General features: G+C 44.5%; 1 protein-coding gene across 5 annotated transcripts in view; it reads left to right on the forward strand.

Annotated features, from left to right (window-relative positions):
• LOC146859524 (CD5 antigen-like) overlaps positions 1-14,995 on the forward strand; it is a 585,933-nt gene extending 570,938 nt beyond the window's left edge. For all 5 annotated transcript variants that reach the window (XM_085650234.1, XM_085650233.1, XM_085650232.1 and 2 more), the window contains one exon: positions 14,166-14,995. In XM_085650234.1, the coding sequence (XP_085506360.1) occupies positions 14,166-14,728 (563 nt within the window). In that variant the 3' untranslated portion in view covers positions 14,729-14,995. The remainder of the gene's footprint in view (positions 1-14,165) is intronic.
• The last annotated feature ends 3,131 nt before the right edge of the window (positions 14,996-18,126 follow it).

Genomic DNA, 18,126 nt, shown 5'->3' on the forward strand with positions numbered 1-18,126 from the left:
GCGGACGGCGATGCCGCCACGCAAAGGCATTCCAAAATGCAGATTATATGGCTGGCGGTGTGGTGAGAGAGACACCACCGCCATATTGAACCCTTTTCTGCCTGGTCGACATGTCTGAATATTTTCTACAGGGATGGCGGGAGGTTTGCCCCTGCGGTGTCGGCAGTGAATTGATTCCTGCCGGCCCGGCGGGGGCAATACGCCCACCATCCTAATGGGGCCCTAAGTCACAACTGTACAGTATACATAAAGTACACCCTTGCAGTGAGTGCACTGTCAAGTTCAACAATAGTTAAGGATTATGAATCTAACTTACCACCGCCTGCCACTGGTGCTGCCACTCCCCCTACCGCTCTGTTGCTATCTGCAGCAACTGCCGCATCCTCGCCCTCCGTGTCGCCTTCGCTGGCCCCGGCAATGGTGGTCGGTAGTGCACCTAGAAAACATTACACATTTATTAGGCGTCATATACACCTCCCCCCTATTGATCAGTTCCAAGGTTGAAAAATGAGTTAATACTAACATACATCACTAGTACAAATCAGGTAGTAGTAGATAAGACACTAATAGTTATATGATCATTGTAGCCTTTGCTTAATTAGCCCTAGCCATGCTACAATTTTACCTTTGTGGCTTTTATTTTTGCACATGTGACGTTACCTTTACCTTGCAGCTTCTTAAGTTAACACACCTTTGAGCCCACATGACCTGCCACACACTGCTACTGTCTAGTCTACGCGCTGCGTACAAGCGGTCAACAAACATTAACAAACCACTTTTTTAGGAAGAACTGGTGTACTACTGTTACTGTTAGTCCATATTGCTTATCCATAGATGCTACACTTTTTGGCACGGCTGAGAAATGCTTGCAAGTTGCAATATACTAACGCACACCATTTCTTTTTTCGCATTACAGACGCAAGATTCCCTTCTACGAAGCAAAGCTTCTGAACGATGCACCAACTAACAGTACTAGGTTCTTGTGAGGTGAGGGGACCCTTCACTCACATCTTCATTTATAAATTTATATAAACTAAATTGCTATGGGATGGTGGTGCTGCCTTCCACCACTGTTCAGTTATGATTTAATTCCCAACTGTATAAGTGTAACAATGTATATTATTGATTTGCCGGTTGGTGCTGCTAAGAAAACAGTGTACAGACCTTCTCAGATTGAAATAAACATTTTAAACTTACATAGACTTGGTGGTATTTGGTGTGGACTAACTTACACAAGTGAGCAAATTAAAGTAAGGGTGTGCATGTGAATTGCTTCCACAACAGAGGTTGGGTGTGTTATGTTCTGGGTTGTCTACTTGTTGGGTATCTTGGGGGGAGGGTTCCGAGACCTAATAGTTATGACAAGACAGTACTATAGTCAAGCAGCGGAATTGTGGTGGGTGCGGAATTTTTGTTTGAGGTGTGCAAAGAAGGTCCAACCTACCATCACCAACATCCTATTTTCTGGTGCAAATGTATGTGCAAGATCCCTACAACAGTGGTATGTCCTATAGGGTATCATATCAAAATATTAATAAATCTGGTAGGGCTGTTGTTGCTGTGAATTTTCAAAGCCTCAAGATCCATAAGAGTAAAAGTAGTACAAGACAACGACCCAACGGATTGGACTCAATGGCTCGAGCTACTGGTGAATATGAGTTTTATATTACAACCTTTCACAAAGAGTGGCACTGGCCAACTGGGCAAGACTAGGTACTACAGTACAGACAGACTGATAGTATGTAGTAGTAGTAGTAGTACTCAGTCATCATAGCGGAGGCAGGGATAACATTTTTGAAACCGCACAGATAGAAGGATAATTGGTGGTAAAAAAATAGCATTTGGAAACAAACTATAGTTCGGGAAAAATGGGGCAGTAAAAGTTATGGAATAAGAAATATTATTAAAAACAAGAAGACTTACTGGGGCCAGCAGAGGAGCCCTCAGCGGTGTCCTCCTGGTGATCTTCATGTCCCGCCGACTGCTCAGTCCCTGTCGGTCTGCCCCTGGGTGCTGATGAACAGGAAAGATATAAGAAAGAGACAAACATTGATGGATGGTGTCAAACAAATACAATATTTTTCAACAACGGTCAAAAAACACTTATGTAAACAACAATTGCAATAACTACATTGACCGATCTCATCTGGTCAACATGTAATATCGGGGGATTCGCAGTTCGACTACTTAAGTTACTATTTATCAACAGTAATCCAGTCTTCCATTCTGATTCCAGAAAACTAAGTTACAACCAAGCCTAAGTACAACGTACCACCCAACCTAGCCCACCTATTCCAGGCATGCCAATTGTACATTAAGTATGCATTTCCACTGTATTCCTCAACAAAGCGTATGGTCCAATCATGGAGGACACATGAACATGACTACATTTTTTGTATACACCAAATTTTGGTTTGATTGATGCTGATCTGCTACTGCTAAGTAACTGCTAAGCCTACCACCACTCATTGAACAAACTAGAAAAGGTTCTAATTAAAGACTGCCGTACTAGCAGTACGTCACGTAACTGAGTGAGGGGGTATCACGCATACCACTAACAAATTAAAAGCTCATACAAAGTCCCTAAACCTAAGTATCAATCCGCCCCTATCTATTAGTGACAGGACAAAGTAAGGAGTGGACGTGAGTCACTGTAGCATTACGTAACTTAATTTCTCTAAAATAAACTCGTAAAGAATCACGCTAAGCGAGTGCAAACGCAAAGCTGCAAACAAGTAAGATTAGTAGTAGCGCAGAAGAGCACCTGTGTCATAATCACAGAAGACTTTTAAACGTTAACCTGCAATGTATTGTAAGCAGCAACATTCTAGCTGGTTGGAAGGAAAAAAAGATATTTGCAATATATAACACAGAGCAGAAGAACAGACACAAATTTGTAATAATTAAATAGGTACTCACCAAGCCCCGGGACCTCCACTCCTAGCAGGTCCAGCAGGTCCTGCTCACGGTCCAGGATGTCGGACCACCGGTGCGTCAGCTGTGCCTGGGTGCGCCGGACCCCAGAGATGCGCGACACTGCCCGGCGCACCTTCCCCCACCGCTGCCGAAGCTCCCGGAGGCCCTACCCGAACCCAGGCCTGCCACCTGCTGCCAGGGTTGAGGGGAGGTGGCGCTGCACAAAGAAAATTAGTGCAGCCAACTCCACCTCCCCAAATAAGGCCCGTGCCTGCACCCCTCGTGGGCGCCGCCTTCCGCAAGGAAGGCGGTCGCGGCTCTGGCTGCGCCAGCGAACAGCTCTACCCTTGGACATGGTTCTGGGGACGGGGCGGGAAAGAAAAGGTAAAATAAATAAAGGAGTAAAGGAAATAAATAGCAGGCAATAGAAAGAGAAAAAGTAGCTAAAAAACAAAAAAAAGTAGACAAAAACCAAAAATATAGAAGCAGGAAAATAGTTAGAGAAATAATAAGTAATAAAGATCCAAAAAAAGTGGCTATAAACAAAGGATTGAAAAGATTTAGGGAGGATTGAAAATCAGGCCCCAGAACCATGCAATAGAGTGAAAAACAAGATGGCCGCGCCCATTGCGACCACGTGCGCAAGTTCGCGCGATATTTTCTCCCCGAGCAAGCAAAAAGCAACGCGATCAAGTAAAAGCGGTCGCGAACAGGAAATATCGACCGCGAACAGGGGCGAACATGCATTGCGCGACCCGGAACAGGAAGTAAGCATCGCGAGAGGGCGGGACAAGTGCAAACAAGATGGCCGCGCCCGTGAGCAACATCATGGGTAAGTTCGCGACCCGCGATCACGCCAAAAATACCGCAAACAGGCGGGAAAAAAACTTCCGCATCTTCGTGATATTTCCGCGAGTTTGCGGAGATTTTTAACATTTTCGCGATAATTTGCGGAAGTAAATTTCGCAAATTCCGCCCACCCCTACTCAGCACCACACGTTCTCTAAATGGTCGACCCCTGCGTTTTTCCTAATTAACTGGTAGCTTGTTTGACCCCACTACCACAATTCAAGTACCCTCTCTCCAAAATGGCCGCCACATGCTCATTAGTGCTATAGCTGACCTGACTCATGACCCCAGCACCACACTATCCGGAACACTGTAATGGGGCCTAGCACATGACCACCATCCAGCATAGACCTGATCTCTCCTATAGGAGGCTCCTGGATATTAAAGGCTGTAAACGGCCGACCCCGCTCCTCACTATAATAACTGGGTTGATTGCTTCACTCCAATTCCCCAATAATTCTGTTCTCTCTCTAGATCTGATAGCACCATGAAGACACGACCCCGTGTGGATCACTCTGTGGACTCCTGCTCAATCCTAACTCGTTTACTAAGCTCTCTCCTCCACGACCACCCTTACGCAGTATGGACTCCAGACTTAAAAAGTCCAACCAATCTCTCCAAAAATGTGACTAAAACTCTGAAACATAGACTGCTCAAAGCCAACCCAGATACCCTTATCTCTGACCCCTACCTCTGTCCAAAAATAGGTACTATTATGAGTGACCTGATCTTCTACACTAAAAGAAGAGCTCAGTGGAGATTGACGTTCCCCTCCCTACTCACAATCACCTCGGCCACAAAATTCCCTCACGGTCTGCGACTTTTGGCTACGGAGTCTCCCACTTTTAGAGCAAATGCTACTATATCCATCTACAACAATGGGACTATACTAATTCAGGCCACCGATCGCAACCTTTAAAAAATCTTTGGTCACTAGCGAATCCCCTATTCAATCTAGGTATGGACTTCCCCTTACCCCGTCTCTGGAGGTCCCTGATCCATCGTTAATGGACCACAACCTGAGTAATGCCTCTCCTATCCTGATCAACAAACACAGGACCACAGCTTCTCCATCCCCAAGCTCCCCTAACTCACCCAATGTGCCACGACCTGACCAGACTTTTGTCAGTAATCATGGATCATTTTTTATCTCTCGCTCCGTCCACCTCTCCGACACTTACACCACCCCCTCTCCCACTAGCCCTTGCCTATATAACTCCCTCACTCGACAGCGGGCTTCCAACAGGAACTCTTGCAACCTCCCATCCCCTAACCTCCCTTCCATCACCCACTCGCCTTGCGCGCCCGTACATTGGAGATGGAACTCTCCACTAGCAGATTTCTTCCTTCCCTACTGTTCACCTTCCCTGGTCTCCCCTCTGCCCTCCCTACTGAACAGGCCTCCGCCTCCCCTCCACGTGACCCATTATCCACACTCAGATCCTGCTTCTAAGTTCAAGAAAATAAACCAGGAACTTCTAACTCTCAAAACTGTCATCCAAAAACTCCTTAAGTCCACCGAAGAGCTAGCCCTTGATCTCTCTTACAACATGTCCACACTTGAGAGCCCTCATCTTTCTTCCAACTTGACATCACATCAGATCCCACATATGATCCATCTGAAACCCCCTGCCCAGATTTGGAATACCACTCCCTACCATAACGCCCCATCTCGACCTGCTGGATCCAATAATACATTTTCAGAACTTGATATTCTCTCCTCCCTCTTGAGTACACCTCTCCTCATTCGGCCATCTCAGTCCCTGCTAGATCCTAACAAACAACCCCACTAAATGCCCCTAGTTCGACATTCCCTAAACCTGGTAATGTGGAACCTATCCAAAGCATCACACCCAACCCTCATAGAGCCCCCAGACTCAATGCCAACTCCATAAACATTAATAACCTCATGCAGATCCCCACTACACAGCCCACTCTTACAGACACCATGCATAAAGCTCACCTGAAATGCATTTTACTTAACTGCAGATCAGCGGTGAAACATGCCACAGACCTTGCTGATCTCATCCTTGCCCAAGAACTAGACCTCCTTATCCTCACAGAAACATGACTCCTCTGGCCCTATTCTTGACCTATTAGTCCTCCCAATTCACAACATTATCAGACTCAATCGAGTTAAGAAAACAGGAGGTGGCACAGCCTGTATCTTCTGCAACTCTCTAACAACAAAACAGTCCCCCTCAGCTAATCTCTCATGCTGTGAATACCTATGCATAGATATTACTAGCACACACAGACGCCTATGCAGCATTCATATCTTCTCCCACCTCCAAGTGATAACCTCCATCTAATTGAACAAATCATGGAAACCATCTCCTCCAACCTGGGCCGACACTGCCCTCAGACACTGGATCTAAGCATCTCCAACCCCAACTCCATTCATCTCGAATCCATTCTATCCTGTGACTGGTCTGACCGTCATTATATCAACTTCCTGATACTTGAAAGCTGGAACCACAAAAGTGCACAACCACTAAAACTAAAACACTGGAAAAGATCGCTCCATAACATAAGCATTAATGAGCTCATAGAGCGCTGTAATTTCTCCCTTCTGATGCCTGCAAACATGAACAATGTTCACGACCTCACTGAACATTATAACAATGCATGCTATCTGCCTTGAATGATACGGCCCCCCTTCAACTATAAAGAATTCCCATAAAAGACTCCAAACCTTGGTTCAATGACAGACTAAATGCGGACAGACGCAGGCTAAGACTAGCTGAACGCAATTGGAGATCCACTCCCTCCACGGAGCTTCTAAAAACTCAGACTCAAAAGGAGTAGATACAACAAACTCATTAGAATGATAAAAGCCAACTTCTTCAAATACCAACTTGACAAAGCCAAAAATTTCTCCGAACGACTTTATGAGCATATTAAATCACAATCAAAAAACACCTCTACCCAATCTCAGCACCTCTCTCACCCGCAACCAAACTGCGAAGCGGTTGCGGAATTCTTCCTTGTAAAGACAAATAAAATTAAATCAGATCTTAGGTCTGCTGCACTCAATCTCTCACCCTCCCTTGACTCCTCTGTCTCCACACCCTCACCCTCTCCTCATGGTCTCTCCCTCAAAAACAATGCCTCATAGAGTCAATTCACTCCCCTCAATGACATTACCATCCTTAATATTCTCTCAACCCTTATACCCTCTAATCACTTCAATGACCCCCTCCACCCCAACTTCTTCATAGAAATGATAGGTTCGCTAGCACCGCTCTGGTCCAAGATCATCAACGCCGTACTTCTTCAAGGTGAGATCCCGGACTGCCTGAAGGCCAGCCTGGTGCTCCTAGTCTCAAAAAACCCTCAGCTGACCCTGCTGTCCTGAACAACTACCAACCAATCACAAACATACCCACCCTGGCAAAACTTCTGCAGAAATGTGGTCAGGAACAACTACGCAAACACATTAAGCAATTCCAGCTTCTCGACCTATTTCAATCGGGCTTCCGTACCAGCCACAGCACCGAAACAGCCATCACTCACATAGTGGACAATGCTCTCACTTTACTTGACCAAAATGAAGCCTGTCTTTTAATTCTGCTCGATGTCTCATCTGCTTTTTCGACACAGTCAAACATGACAATCTACTATACCTCTTAGAACGAAGGACGGGGCTCTCAGGCACGGTCCTTAAATGGTCTTCCTCTTTCCACAACAACAGAGGACAAAGAGTCAAATCCAACCAGTCTTTATCCAAACCTAGTCCCTGCACACTTGGTGTCTCCCAATGTTCCTCACTCTCCCCCACACACTTTAACCTTTTCCTTGAGCCATTGACTGTAATTTTTAAAGCCTCCAACATCCAATATCACATGTATGCGGATGACACTCAACTCTACATGAAAATCTCTTCCCCCCGATTACATCAAATCTCTCAACGGAACCCTCCTCAAAACCCTAAACTGGCTAACCTCCAACCATCTCAAATTAAATGACTTCAAGACAGAATTCCTCCTCATTGCACCCGTTAGGTAAACCACCACTGTGGTGAAATATCTGTGTAACCTCACAGCACTCAACAGCTCAGCACTAAGCCTGGGCAAAGCACTACGCTACGCTCGTGTAGTTTGCGAAGTTCGCGCTACTTCGCACTACGCGAATTGCACGTAGCACAGTGCGAACACACGTAGTGTAGTGCTGCGGTAATTTTTTGCTTGCTCGCGGTCCTCAACGTCAAGTTGGCGACCGCGAGCAAGCAAAATGACATCCCGGCGAGACTTTTTCCTTGTTCGCGATCAGCAAGTCAAGTTGGCGATCGCGAGCATGTAAAATAAACCTCCCGGCGAGATTCCCAACGCGAGGAGGTCAGGTTTCTCATTGCGAGTGGTTGCGTATGCTCGCGACCGCTCGCGATGAGAAACTACCAGTTCGCGTTGAGAAAGCTGCCGCTTGAGTAAAAATCTACTCGAGCAGCAGAAAACTACAGCTCGCACTGTGCAAGATGCCATTTTCAATGATTGCACAGTGCCGGTTGCTTGTCCGCACTGTGCAATCATTGAAAACGACATCTGGCACAGTACGAACAAGGTACTACGCATTTCGCGAAGTGCTACGCGTAGCTCGCATAGTGCGAACAACACTTTGCATAGCCTAGCGAAGTGCTACTTCGCGAACTACGCCCAGGGCTACTCACCACACATCATTAACTCCACTAAATCACTGGGAGTTGTGCTAGACAAAAACCTAAACATGCAAGACCACATCGGATCATCGACCAAAGGAGCTAGCTTCCAACTTTGCATCCTAAGAAAACTCAAACCCTACATTCCCCAAGATGACCTTTAATCAGCGGTGCAAGCCCTTATCATCTCTAGACTACAATACGGCAGTGCTACTCAATGCGGACTGTCGAAACTCAGTTTAGCCCCTATCAGAGCATCTCTGAATGCTGCTACTAGATTCATCTTGGGTTCTAAGAAGACCAACCACATCTCGTTGGAAATTAAATCGCTCAATTGGCTTCCCGTTGAGGCAAGGATACAACTAAAGATCGCTTGTATGACCCATAGGGCACTACACTTCAACACGCCACTCTACCTGACAAACAAGCTGGAACTTTCTGGTGGCTCCAAGTCCAAAAGGAGCACTAGAACACTGCTGCTCAAGCCAAAGAAATTTAAGAACCTTAAAACCTACCATTGAACATTCTCTGGCATCGCCCCGAGAATCTGGAACTCCCTTCCAGTGGATACAAGACTGATTCCCTCTACACTTGCCTTCAAAAGGGAAGGTAAAGCTCTACTAATGAACAAATCGTTGAACTAGATTCTTTGCTCCTCTTGTTTTTTTCCACAAAATTCAAGCACCTTTTCAGGCCCAAATAAAGCTGGTAGTTTTTGACTGAACTTTTCTGAGCTATTCTTCCTTAAAATCTATGGGCATATTCTAAAATAGGAAAGTAAACTTAGGGAGAATTGACATTTTCACAAGATTAACTCTACCATAAATTGTCAAAGGGAGATAAGACCAACTAAGTAGAAATTTCTCCACTTCCTTGCTGATCTTCTGAAAGTTAGTTTAGGGGATTTGTTCTTTTTTCTGGACAATTTTGATACCTAGGTATCTCATTTCCTCTTTAACACACTTCAGTTGTGAGTTGATGTTCCAAGTCATTATGGTCGTTTTGCTCTCAGTAATCTCACATCCTGAGATCCACCCAAACTGTGATGCCCGCTCATACACTACCGGTAATGATGTGGTGAGCTCTGAGGTATATACCACTCGATCATCATCGTATAGTCCGACTTTTTTCTCCTAGCACCGAAATTTAAAAGGGAGTATACGGTCATGTTTTCGTATCTTCTCCGCTAGGGGTTCAATGTATAAATTGAAAAGGAGCTGTGGGTTTTTATACAATAATTCTATTGCCTTACAAAAATTCTCCCCTAAATTGGATAGCCTTAAGAATTTTTGCAGGTAAAGCTAGTTTACCCGGTCAAAAGCCATGGTCGCATCAACTGTGATAGCTGCCAGTAGTATTTTATATGTAGATGCTGGTGGTATTTGTTCCACTGTATGAGAGTAGGAGGGCAAGTGAGACACTATATCTAGCCGGACTGTGGCTCAAGGATAAGGAGGTGGTATGGTGACTCAGTCCCTACATACCTATGTCCTATGGTCCCAAGCATAGTTCTGTTCCTGAGCAGTATCCGTGCAACAAGACTTACTACAAAACACACAAGTAATTTTTTTTAATACTGCCTGATCGATAAACCAGATTTACTTCTGACTTTGTAGTTGTCAAGTTGTTTTCTATTGAACTAAATTGGAATTTAGGCTTATATACTAATTTTAATGTTGTTCTGGTGTCACACTACATGTGCCAAATGCAATTTTATTTAATGAAGGCAAATGCTTGTCTCAGGCTACAAAGAGTAAGCTTAGTATTCCTCTAAGAAACCATTAAACCTGAGCCCATACCTTAAGATGTTCTTCCAGTGAATGCATAAGGCCTGCAAGAGCACTCAGAATACAAGTATTGACCCCCCGTAAACAGGCAACAGTTGAATAGCTGGGATAAACATAATTCTCAGATTAGAAAAACATGGAATCAAATTGTTGTGACAGCATGTTGTGAACAAATCTCTGGAAGTTTCTTGGAAACATTGTTAGCCCCTTAACACAGCTCACTATTTTTGGTAACAAACTAAATCCAAGCAATCGCCAACAGCATGCCACCCAAATAATTACTTTCTGATTGTTCGCTGCAAATGAATCACTCCCCCACAGTCAGTCTCACGTGACCTGACCCAGAGTTTAAAGACTCACTCACTGCCTATCTATCATTAGCCCATCTCCTCTGGCTATTCCATCATACATATCAGCTTCCATACCTTTGTCGTTCATCATTCATCATTTAGCCTGTACTGTAAGTAAAGTTACAGCTGCTAAGCTCTGCATCGTTGCACTACTACACAGACACTACTTGTCTGTCTGCAGTCTGTACAAAGTTGTAAGTCAGTGAAACTGAGACATCTTCATCCATATTAATGTTATGAGATTGAGAGTAGTGTGTGTCATCATTCAGCCCTGTTACTGTAAGTCACAGCTGAGGTCTGCATCAGTGCATTCACCTAGCAAACCTATACATTTTTTAAAGCTAGACACCAAGGGGAATCCAGGATGGGGTGACTTGCGTGCCTCTCACCAGGTTCTGTTATCCAGAATCCCTTGCAAACCTCAAACTTAGTTTAAAAGAAACATATATTCCTCACATTTCTGTGGTGCAAAGTTCTGGGATCTGCGTGGATCCACAAAATTCCACCAACCCCACAGTCCTCAAAGTCTTCCAAGAAAAATGGTACCTCACTTGTGTGGGTAAGCCTAGTGCCCGCAACAGGAAATTACCCAATTTTCTGCTCCTAAAACGGTTAACATTCTTAAATTTACATATAAAATAATTTTAAAATGATACATTTAATTCAATTTTTTTTAAACTACTCCCCACCCTTACCCCGCATAAACCCAACATCCTACTACAAAAAATTTATTTTACAAAAAATTATATTATTATTAACATTATAATTAATATAGAACACTAGCAATTGCTAAAAAAAATGATTAAAATAAAATAAAGAACACTTACAACATAATAAATACCATTTCTAAAAAGAATCGATATTCTATACAACTATAATTTTAACATTAATATTTTTAATGTAGATATTTCAAACTAAATCTATTTTCTCTATTCTTAACATCGGTATTACTTACTTCGATATTATGCTATCACCATATTCTTGGCAGTTCGGGCTGGACTGTTCGCATGAAGCACAGGGTCAAGACTGATTTGCATATGGCCAGGTCTTAACTGGGGTGGTATGGTGAGCAAAGGAATGATGGATTTAACCCAGATCTCTTGACTGGGGGTGAATGTTTTGATTTGTTCTGCATTCCATCCATCAATTATGTGACTTTTGCTATTACGATATTCTTGACACAAAATGAATGTCACTTGATATTCTGTCTCAACACTCTGGGTACCCTCTTCGGAACATCTCTGGACCTGTAGAAGACAAAAGAAGAGAGACACCTGTTGAAATCTGGACTTCAGAAAGTGGTCTGTACCCACTTTAACCCAAGGGCTTGGCCTGTTCTCACTTGTTTCCAGGACTGATGAGTGATCTTCAAGGGCTACTTGGCTAACCTCCTGTTATCCTTGAGGAGCAAAAAAAGCTGCATGGAGGCCAAGTTTCTGCTAAATCCAGCTGACCAGTATCAACTGGATTTGCCCTGTTCCTTGCTGGTGGCTACCAGTAGATTGAGTCCTAACCCTTCAAGTGGTATCCAAAACTTCCTGGACCCTAGGCTGGCAAAGATTGGACGTGCCCCCCATCACGATCTACAAAGCTGAACAGTTGAAAACATTTTCAAAACAATTATAAAAGGAACCAGAGGCCACTGCTGGACGGATCCAGCTTGCTGGTTTGCTCCACTGAACGAAGCTTAACTTCTGCAAATGATTTGAAGTACACAGTTAGAAATCTTCATCAGCAGAAGGCACCAAAAAAATCCAGCCTATGAGTGGCCTTCCTTTGGTGTGGATTTTGAATTTCTGCGGCTCTTAGCCCTCCTGCCAGAAGTAAATGGCTTCACCGTAACTGTGTCTGATCGCTATCTGACTTCATGAACCCCATTTCGCTCATAGCCTGCTGCCTTCTCCTGCTGAGATTTTTTGCCTTCCATTCCTTAGACTGAATTAGAAAGTTACATTTTCTACTGGACTGCTCGCTACCCTGTATCTGACCTACGCTCCGTCCCTGTTGGATGTAACTATTGACTTGGACCCGGTCTTGCACAACCAAATATCTACGGGTGGTGCTTTACATTTTTTGGCACCAGAAACAAATAAAATATTACCAAATTCTATCTACAGTTTCCTACATCATATGTTTGTCAATTTTGTGTCTATATACTCATTAACATGTTCTTTATTTTCATAAATTGGACTGGGATTTTTACTGTGGTGTGTTTTCAACTCTTTCTGTACTGTTAATACACAGTTCTCCAAATTTAAGCGTGCCTGCTCTCTGCTACATCTACCGGGGGTTGAGGTCAGGTTTAAATTGAGCCTAAATTGACCTATTGTGTTAATATTACTAGGTGTAGACCTACACCCCTAATCGACTTCACAATATTTGACCTCCACAAGAACCAATGGAGACCTTCCAGCAGTGGTTTCAAAATAGTGTGTTTCTGAAATTCTAGAAATATTCATCCTGCTAGTTTCTACAGTCTGTATTCCTATTCTGAATTCTTTGTGAAGCCAAGTCGAGATAGTAGTGAGGTGGCCCAGGTTGGACATGCCCAGAGATCTCTTGATAACTCATTGTTGACTTGAAAGAGAGGAAGTTTGTTTCTGAACAAGGAAAACAGCAGAGTGACACATTTGATCACAGGATAACTGGAGATATGTTGGGGCTGTGTAATGATCACTTTTGCACCATGTAAAGTGGCACATGCGTGATGGAAGGCTTTGAGTCAGATTTATGAAGCCATGCAAAGCTGCCCTTGGTCACTTTGAGAGGCCTCATAAATCATGAGTACGGTGATGCAGCGCAAATTGTTGTGTTGCGTTACTCTGCGGCCAGGAGGCGTTCTATGGGAGTTGTGGTGAAAATTCCCACGCAACACCTATAGACTTTGACACTTCCCCAAATTTAGAAAACCATATAAACCTGGGGAAGTGGCAAGCCCAATTCCGTACACCTCCAGAGGTGAGGCGTAACGAGAAGTATGTTCATTTCTGCTCGTATTTTCTTCATGTGTGCTTCATAGTACAGTGCACATAGAAAGAGGAAAACGCTTTGTAGGATTGTTTTTGCGCAGTAAAGTGCCTCTTCCTGCACAAAAACAACCCTGCATGCGATGCAGGCTCCCTTGCACCATGGTGTATGGGTGCCTACAATGGCGCCAGGCTGATGAAATGGCGCCAGTGCAGGGAGAAAGGACAGGAATGCACTGTATTGTAAAAATACAGGCCATTCCTGCCTTTCACTCTGAAGTAGGGCAGCACAGAAAGGCACCTTACTATGCTGCCCTATGCCCAAATCCCATACATTAGGCCCTTTGTCTTCAAGGACATGACTGAGGACAATTCCAGATCCCATTGTCATCTCACTGGTGGTCTTTCAGGACACACGTCCTTCAAAAGCTTCTCTTTCATTTGAACTGCAGCAAAGAAGTAAGTGAGTTGGGCAGACGGGTTTGCAGATGGACATACTGAAGGGATTGTGGGGAGATGAAAGGATGGATGACAGAAAGAAGCTGTTGGGCTTAGACTGGGGAAGAGAGATTAGACAGGAGGGGCTGAGAGCTGCACAGACTGACTGATGTACATTAACCTTCTCTTTTCTTTTCCTCCTCAGAATCTCTGTTCCTGGATCCGATCACAGCTCATCCTTCACTCAACATCTCCGCAGATGGGAAGCGAGTCACGAGCGGCACTAGTTCAAACCGTATTACCAAGAATGATGAGACAAGTGTGCGTGCGGGTTGTGCCAGAGGAACTGTGGGCTTCACCTCTGGGAAGCATTACTGGGAGCTGACGGTGCCCCCTCGCATTGTTCAAACTGGTTTTCGCTTTGATCAATCTGATTATATTGACATATTTTCCACACTGTGGCAGATAGGGGTGGCCACGGAGTCTGCTACTATAAGTAAATACATTTACCTAATGGAGCCTGAGAATGGCTTCTGGGTTTTGGAGAGCAATTTATTCCTTTCCTCGATTCACACCTTGCCTTTTATCCTTGCGAGCCGCCTGCCATTAGTAAGACACATTGGAGTTTACCTGGACTACGAGGGGGGGCTGGTGTCATTCTACAAGGCTAAGACCCAAGAGCACCTCTTCACCTATACAGCCACCTTCACAGAGAAGGTCTACCCTCTTGTTTGTATCTACTATCGTTCAACTATTGAGCTGAATTAAATTGTAGAGGGGCAGGCCTGTCAATGTATATCTTTGACCATTTTTATAATTCACTTCCTTAGCAGAAGAAAAGCTGAAAATCATCTTCCGAACTGGTTGATGTATTTCAAGGCTGCACTTTCCATCTGTAAAGACACAGGATTTTGGATTTGAATAACTCATGTTTGCTGGTACCTGCTGGAAGTGCACGAAATAATGTATACAATTAACATATATTTTTTTCTGCCACTTGAATCTTTAAAATAAATAATGAGCCAGTTTACAGGGCTTGCAGGTCTGTTCACATTACTCGCGCCTCATCACCCATATTCTCAGGCCTCTCACTTTCAGTCCTACAGATCTCTTCATTTTAAGCCCAACACTAAAATTTGAGGTGGTCGAACAGTGACCTCGGTCAAACACCTGCTGCATAGTCGGGTCTGTTACCTGCAGGACATAGTGGCTTCCCCGATTTGTACTTGTAGAAACTTCCATTTAGTTGAGAGATAGAATCTCATGTTGGCAGTCACACGAGACAAGCTACCAAGATCCTGCCCACTAGACAGCACTGTTTTGGGAGTGAACCCTGCAATGACGTAGGTGCTAAAATCTTCAAATGATGCCAGTAGCTGTGCCTCCCTTCCCGGCTCTGGAATGTTCTGGATGAGTCCGTGCTTCACATCACTGAGCCCTTATGGATGAGATGGGTTTATCTATTTGGGCGAGTGCACACCCTCAGAGAGGGGAAGAGCTCACCCCATCAGCATCCAACAAACATCCATTGATTTACCCTCAGTGTGAGAGAGGGGAAGAGCTCATCCCATCAGCATCCATCAAACATCCATTGATTCACCCTCAGAGAGGGGAAGAGCTCACCCCATCAGCATCCATCAAACATCCATTGATTTACCCTCAGTGTGAGAGAGGGGAAGAGCTCATCCCATCAGCATCCATCAAACATCCATTGATTCACCCTCAGTGTGAGAGAGGGGAAGAGTTCACCCCATCAGCATCCAACAAACATCCATTGATTCACGCTCAGAGAGGGGAAGAGCTCACCCCATCAGCATCCATCAAACATCCATTGATTTACCCTCAGAGAGGGGAAGAGCTCACCCCATCAGCATCTATCAAACATCCATTGATTTACCCTCAGTGTGAGAGAGGGGAAGAGCTCATCCCATCAGCATCCATCAAACATCCATTGATTCACCCTCAGAGAGGGGAAGAGCTCACCCCATCAGCATCCATCAAACATCCATTGATTTACCCTCAGTGCGAGAGAGGGGAAGAGCTCACCCTATCAGCATCCATCAAACATCCATTGATTTACCCTCAGTGTGAGAGAGGGGAAGAGCTCACCCCATCAGCATCCATCAAACATCCATTGATTCACCCTCAGAGAGGGGAAGAGCTCACCCCATCAGCATCCATCAAACATCCATTGATTCACCCTCAGAGAGGGGAAGAGCTCACCCCATCAGCATCCATCAAACATCCATTGATTTACCCTCAGTGAGAGAGGGGAAGAGCTCATCCCATCAGCATCCATCAAACATCCATTGATTCACCCTCAGAGAGGGGAAGAGCTCACCCCATCAGCATCCATCAAACATCCATTGATTTACCCTCAGTGCGAGAGAGGGGAAGAGCTCACCCCATCAGCATCCATCAAACATCCATTGATTTACCCTCAGTGCAAGAGAGGGGAAGAGCTCACCCCATCAGCATCCATCAAACATCCATTGATTTACCCTCAGTGCGAGAGAGGGGAAGAGCTCACCTCATCAGCATCCATCAAAAATCCATTGATTTACCCTCAGTGCGAGAGAGGGGAAGAGCTCACCCCATCAGCATCCATCAAACATCAATTGATTCACCCTCAGAGAGGGGAAGAGCTTACCCCATCAGCATCCATCAAACATCCATTGATTCACCCTCAGAGAGGGGAAGAGCTCACCCCATCAGCATCCATCAAACATCCATTGATTCACCCTCAGTGCGAGAGAGGGGAAGAGCTCACCCCATCAGCATCCATCAAACATCCATTGGTTTCAGCTCTCAGTCAAGGAGTACAGAGGTTGCCCTCTTTACCAACATGTTGCCGTTTCATTGGTCTTTTGTATGGTTCTGCTTAGGGTTCAGCGAGGGCTGCACGTCACCACCTATCTCTCTTACTGGGCACCTGGTGAAGAGAGCACAGGCAAAGGCAGTGCTAGCTACGCACTCCTACACCGATGGGCCACAGGCGTCATGTATCATATCCATTTGACGTAGGCTTTAGGGAGAATATAAGTTGGGATAGACGGACCTTGCTGCAGTTCACTTCGCTGAATCCCATTGTAATTGCACCATTCAAAGACACTTTCCGACAGCAGTTCCATGCTGTTGAAAAGTACCATCATAATCCCAACTGCAGAAACGCTGTCCTTAATGGATTATGAGGCCTTTCCGACTGGCCGACCAGCTCCTTGAGGTCGTCGGAACTGTGTCGGATTCCCCAGCCGGTTTAAATGTATTAAAATGACAGCGGCGGGACTTTGAACCTACAATGCCGGTCTGAAAGCCTCCGACATTGACAGGGTGTGTCTTTTATTTTAATTGACCATTTAGGTGCAATGCAGATGACACACTTGGACAAATTAATAATAAATGCTTGGCGCTTAATGTTGCTCTTAGACTGATTCAGACAACTATACACTTAGTGTGTCGAAAGAATGACTCAAGAGTGGTCATGTATGTGTTTCCAGCAAGTAGCTAAACAACTCAGCTACCCAAGGGTAGTATATATCACATACATGAGGCCTGCCTATCTTGTTTGCTCACATGCAAAAATGGTTGCCCATTCCTTATTATAGAAGCAGCAAAAATGATGGGAATTGGTGTATGGCGCATGGTGTGTTTTTTCATTTTCATTCCACCAGCATAAAGTTTCTGTAGTCTGGCCCCTGTTGCTGGTGGCACAGCTCACGTGATGCACAAATGCTGCTATGGCCCTTTGGTGAAAGACCTGTAACTGATCCCTCAGTCATTGTGTGTTAACAGGCTTGTAGATGTGCACAACACAAATGTGCGTACTATTAGCTAACAAGTGTGAATGATCCAGCGGTAATTACCTGGTATTCAAAACCACATCACCAACAATATTAGAGGCAATAATGAGAGTGGTGAGGTATTTCAAAGGGTTTTATTTTAAGTCAAAAGTTAAGGTTCTCTGACTCTTTATTCATTAATCAAATATCAATCAGGTTACAGAATTGAAAAATAGGAAAAATAGCATTAATACAGAACATATTACAGTCTGCATATAAGCATCACACATAGGAAGGGAAATGTGGTGCAAATTGTCAGTCAAAACTCTTAAAGAGTTTCTAAGAAAAAGAGTAAGTCTTACAAGGTTAATAAATAATTAATAATGG

The sequence above is a fragment of the Triturus cristatus genome, chromosome 3_2 (assembly GCF_964204655.1).
Source record: "Triturus cristatus chromosome 3_2, aTriCri1.1, whole genome shotgun sequence".
In the NCBI taxonomy this organism is placed as follows: Eukaryota; Metazoa; Chordata; class Amphibia; order Caudata; family Salamandridae; genus Triturus; species Triturus cristatus.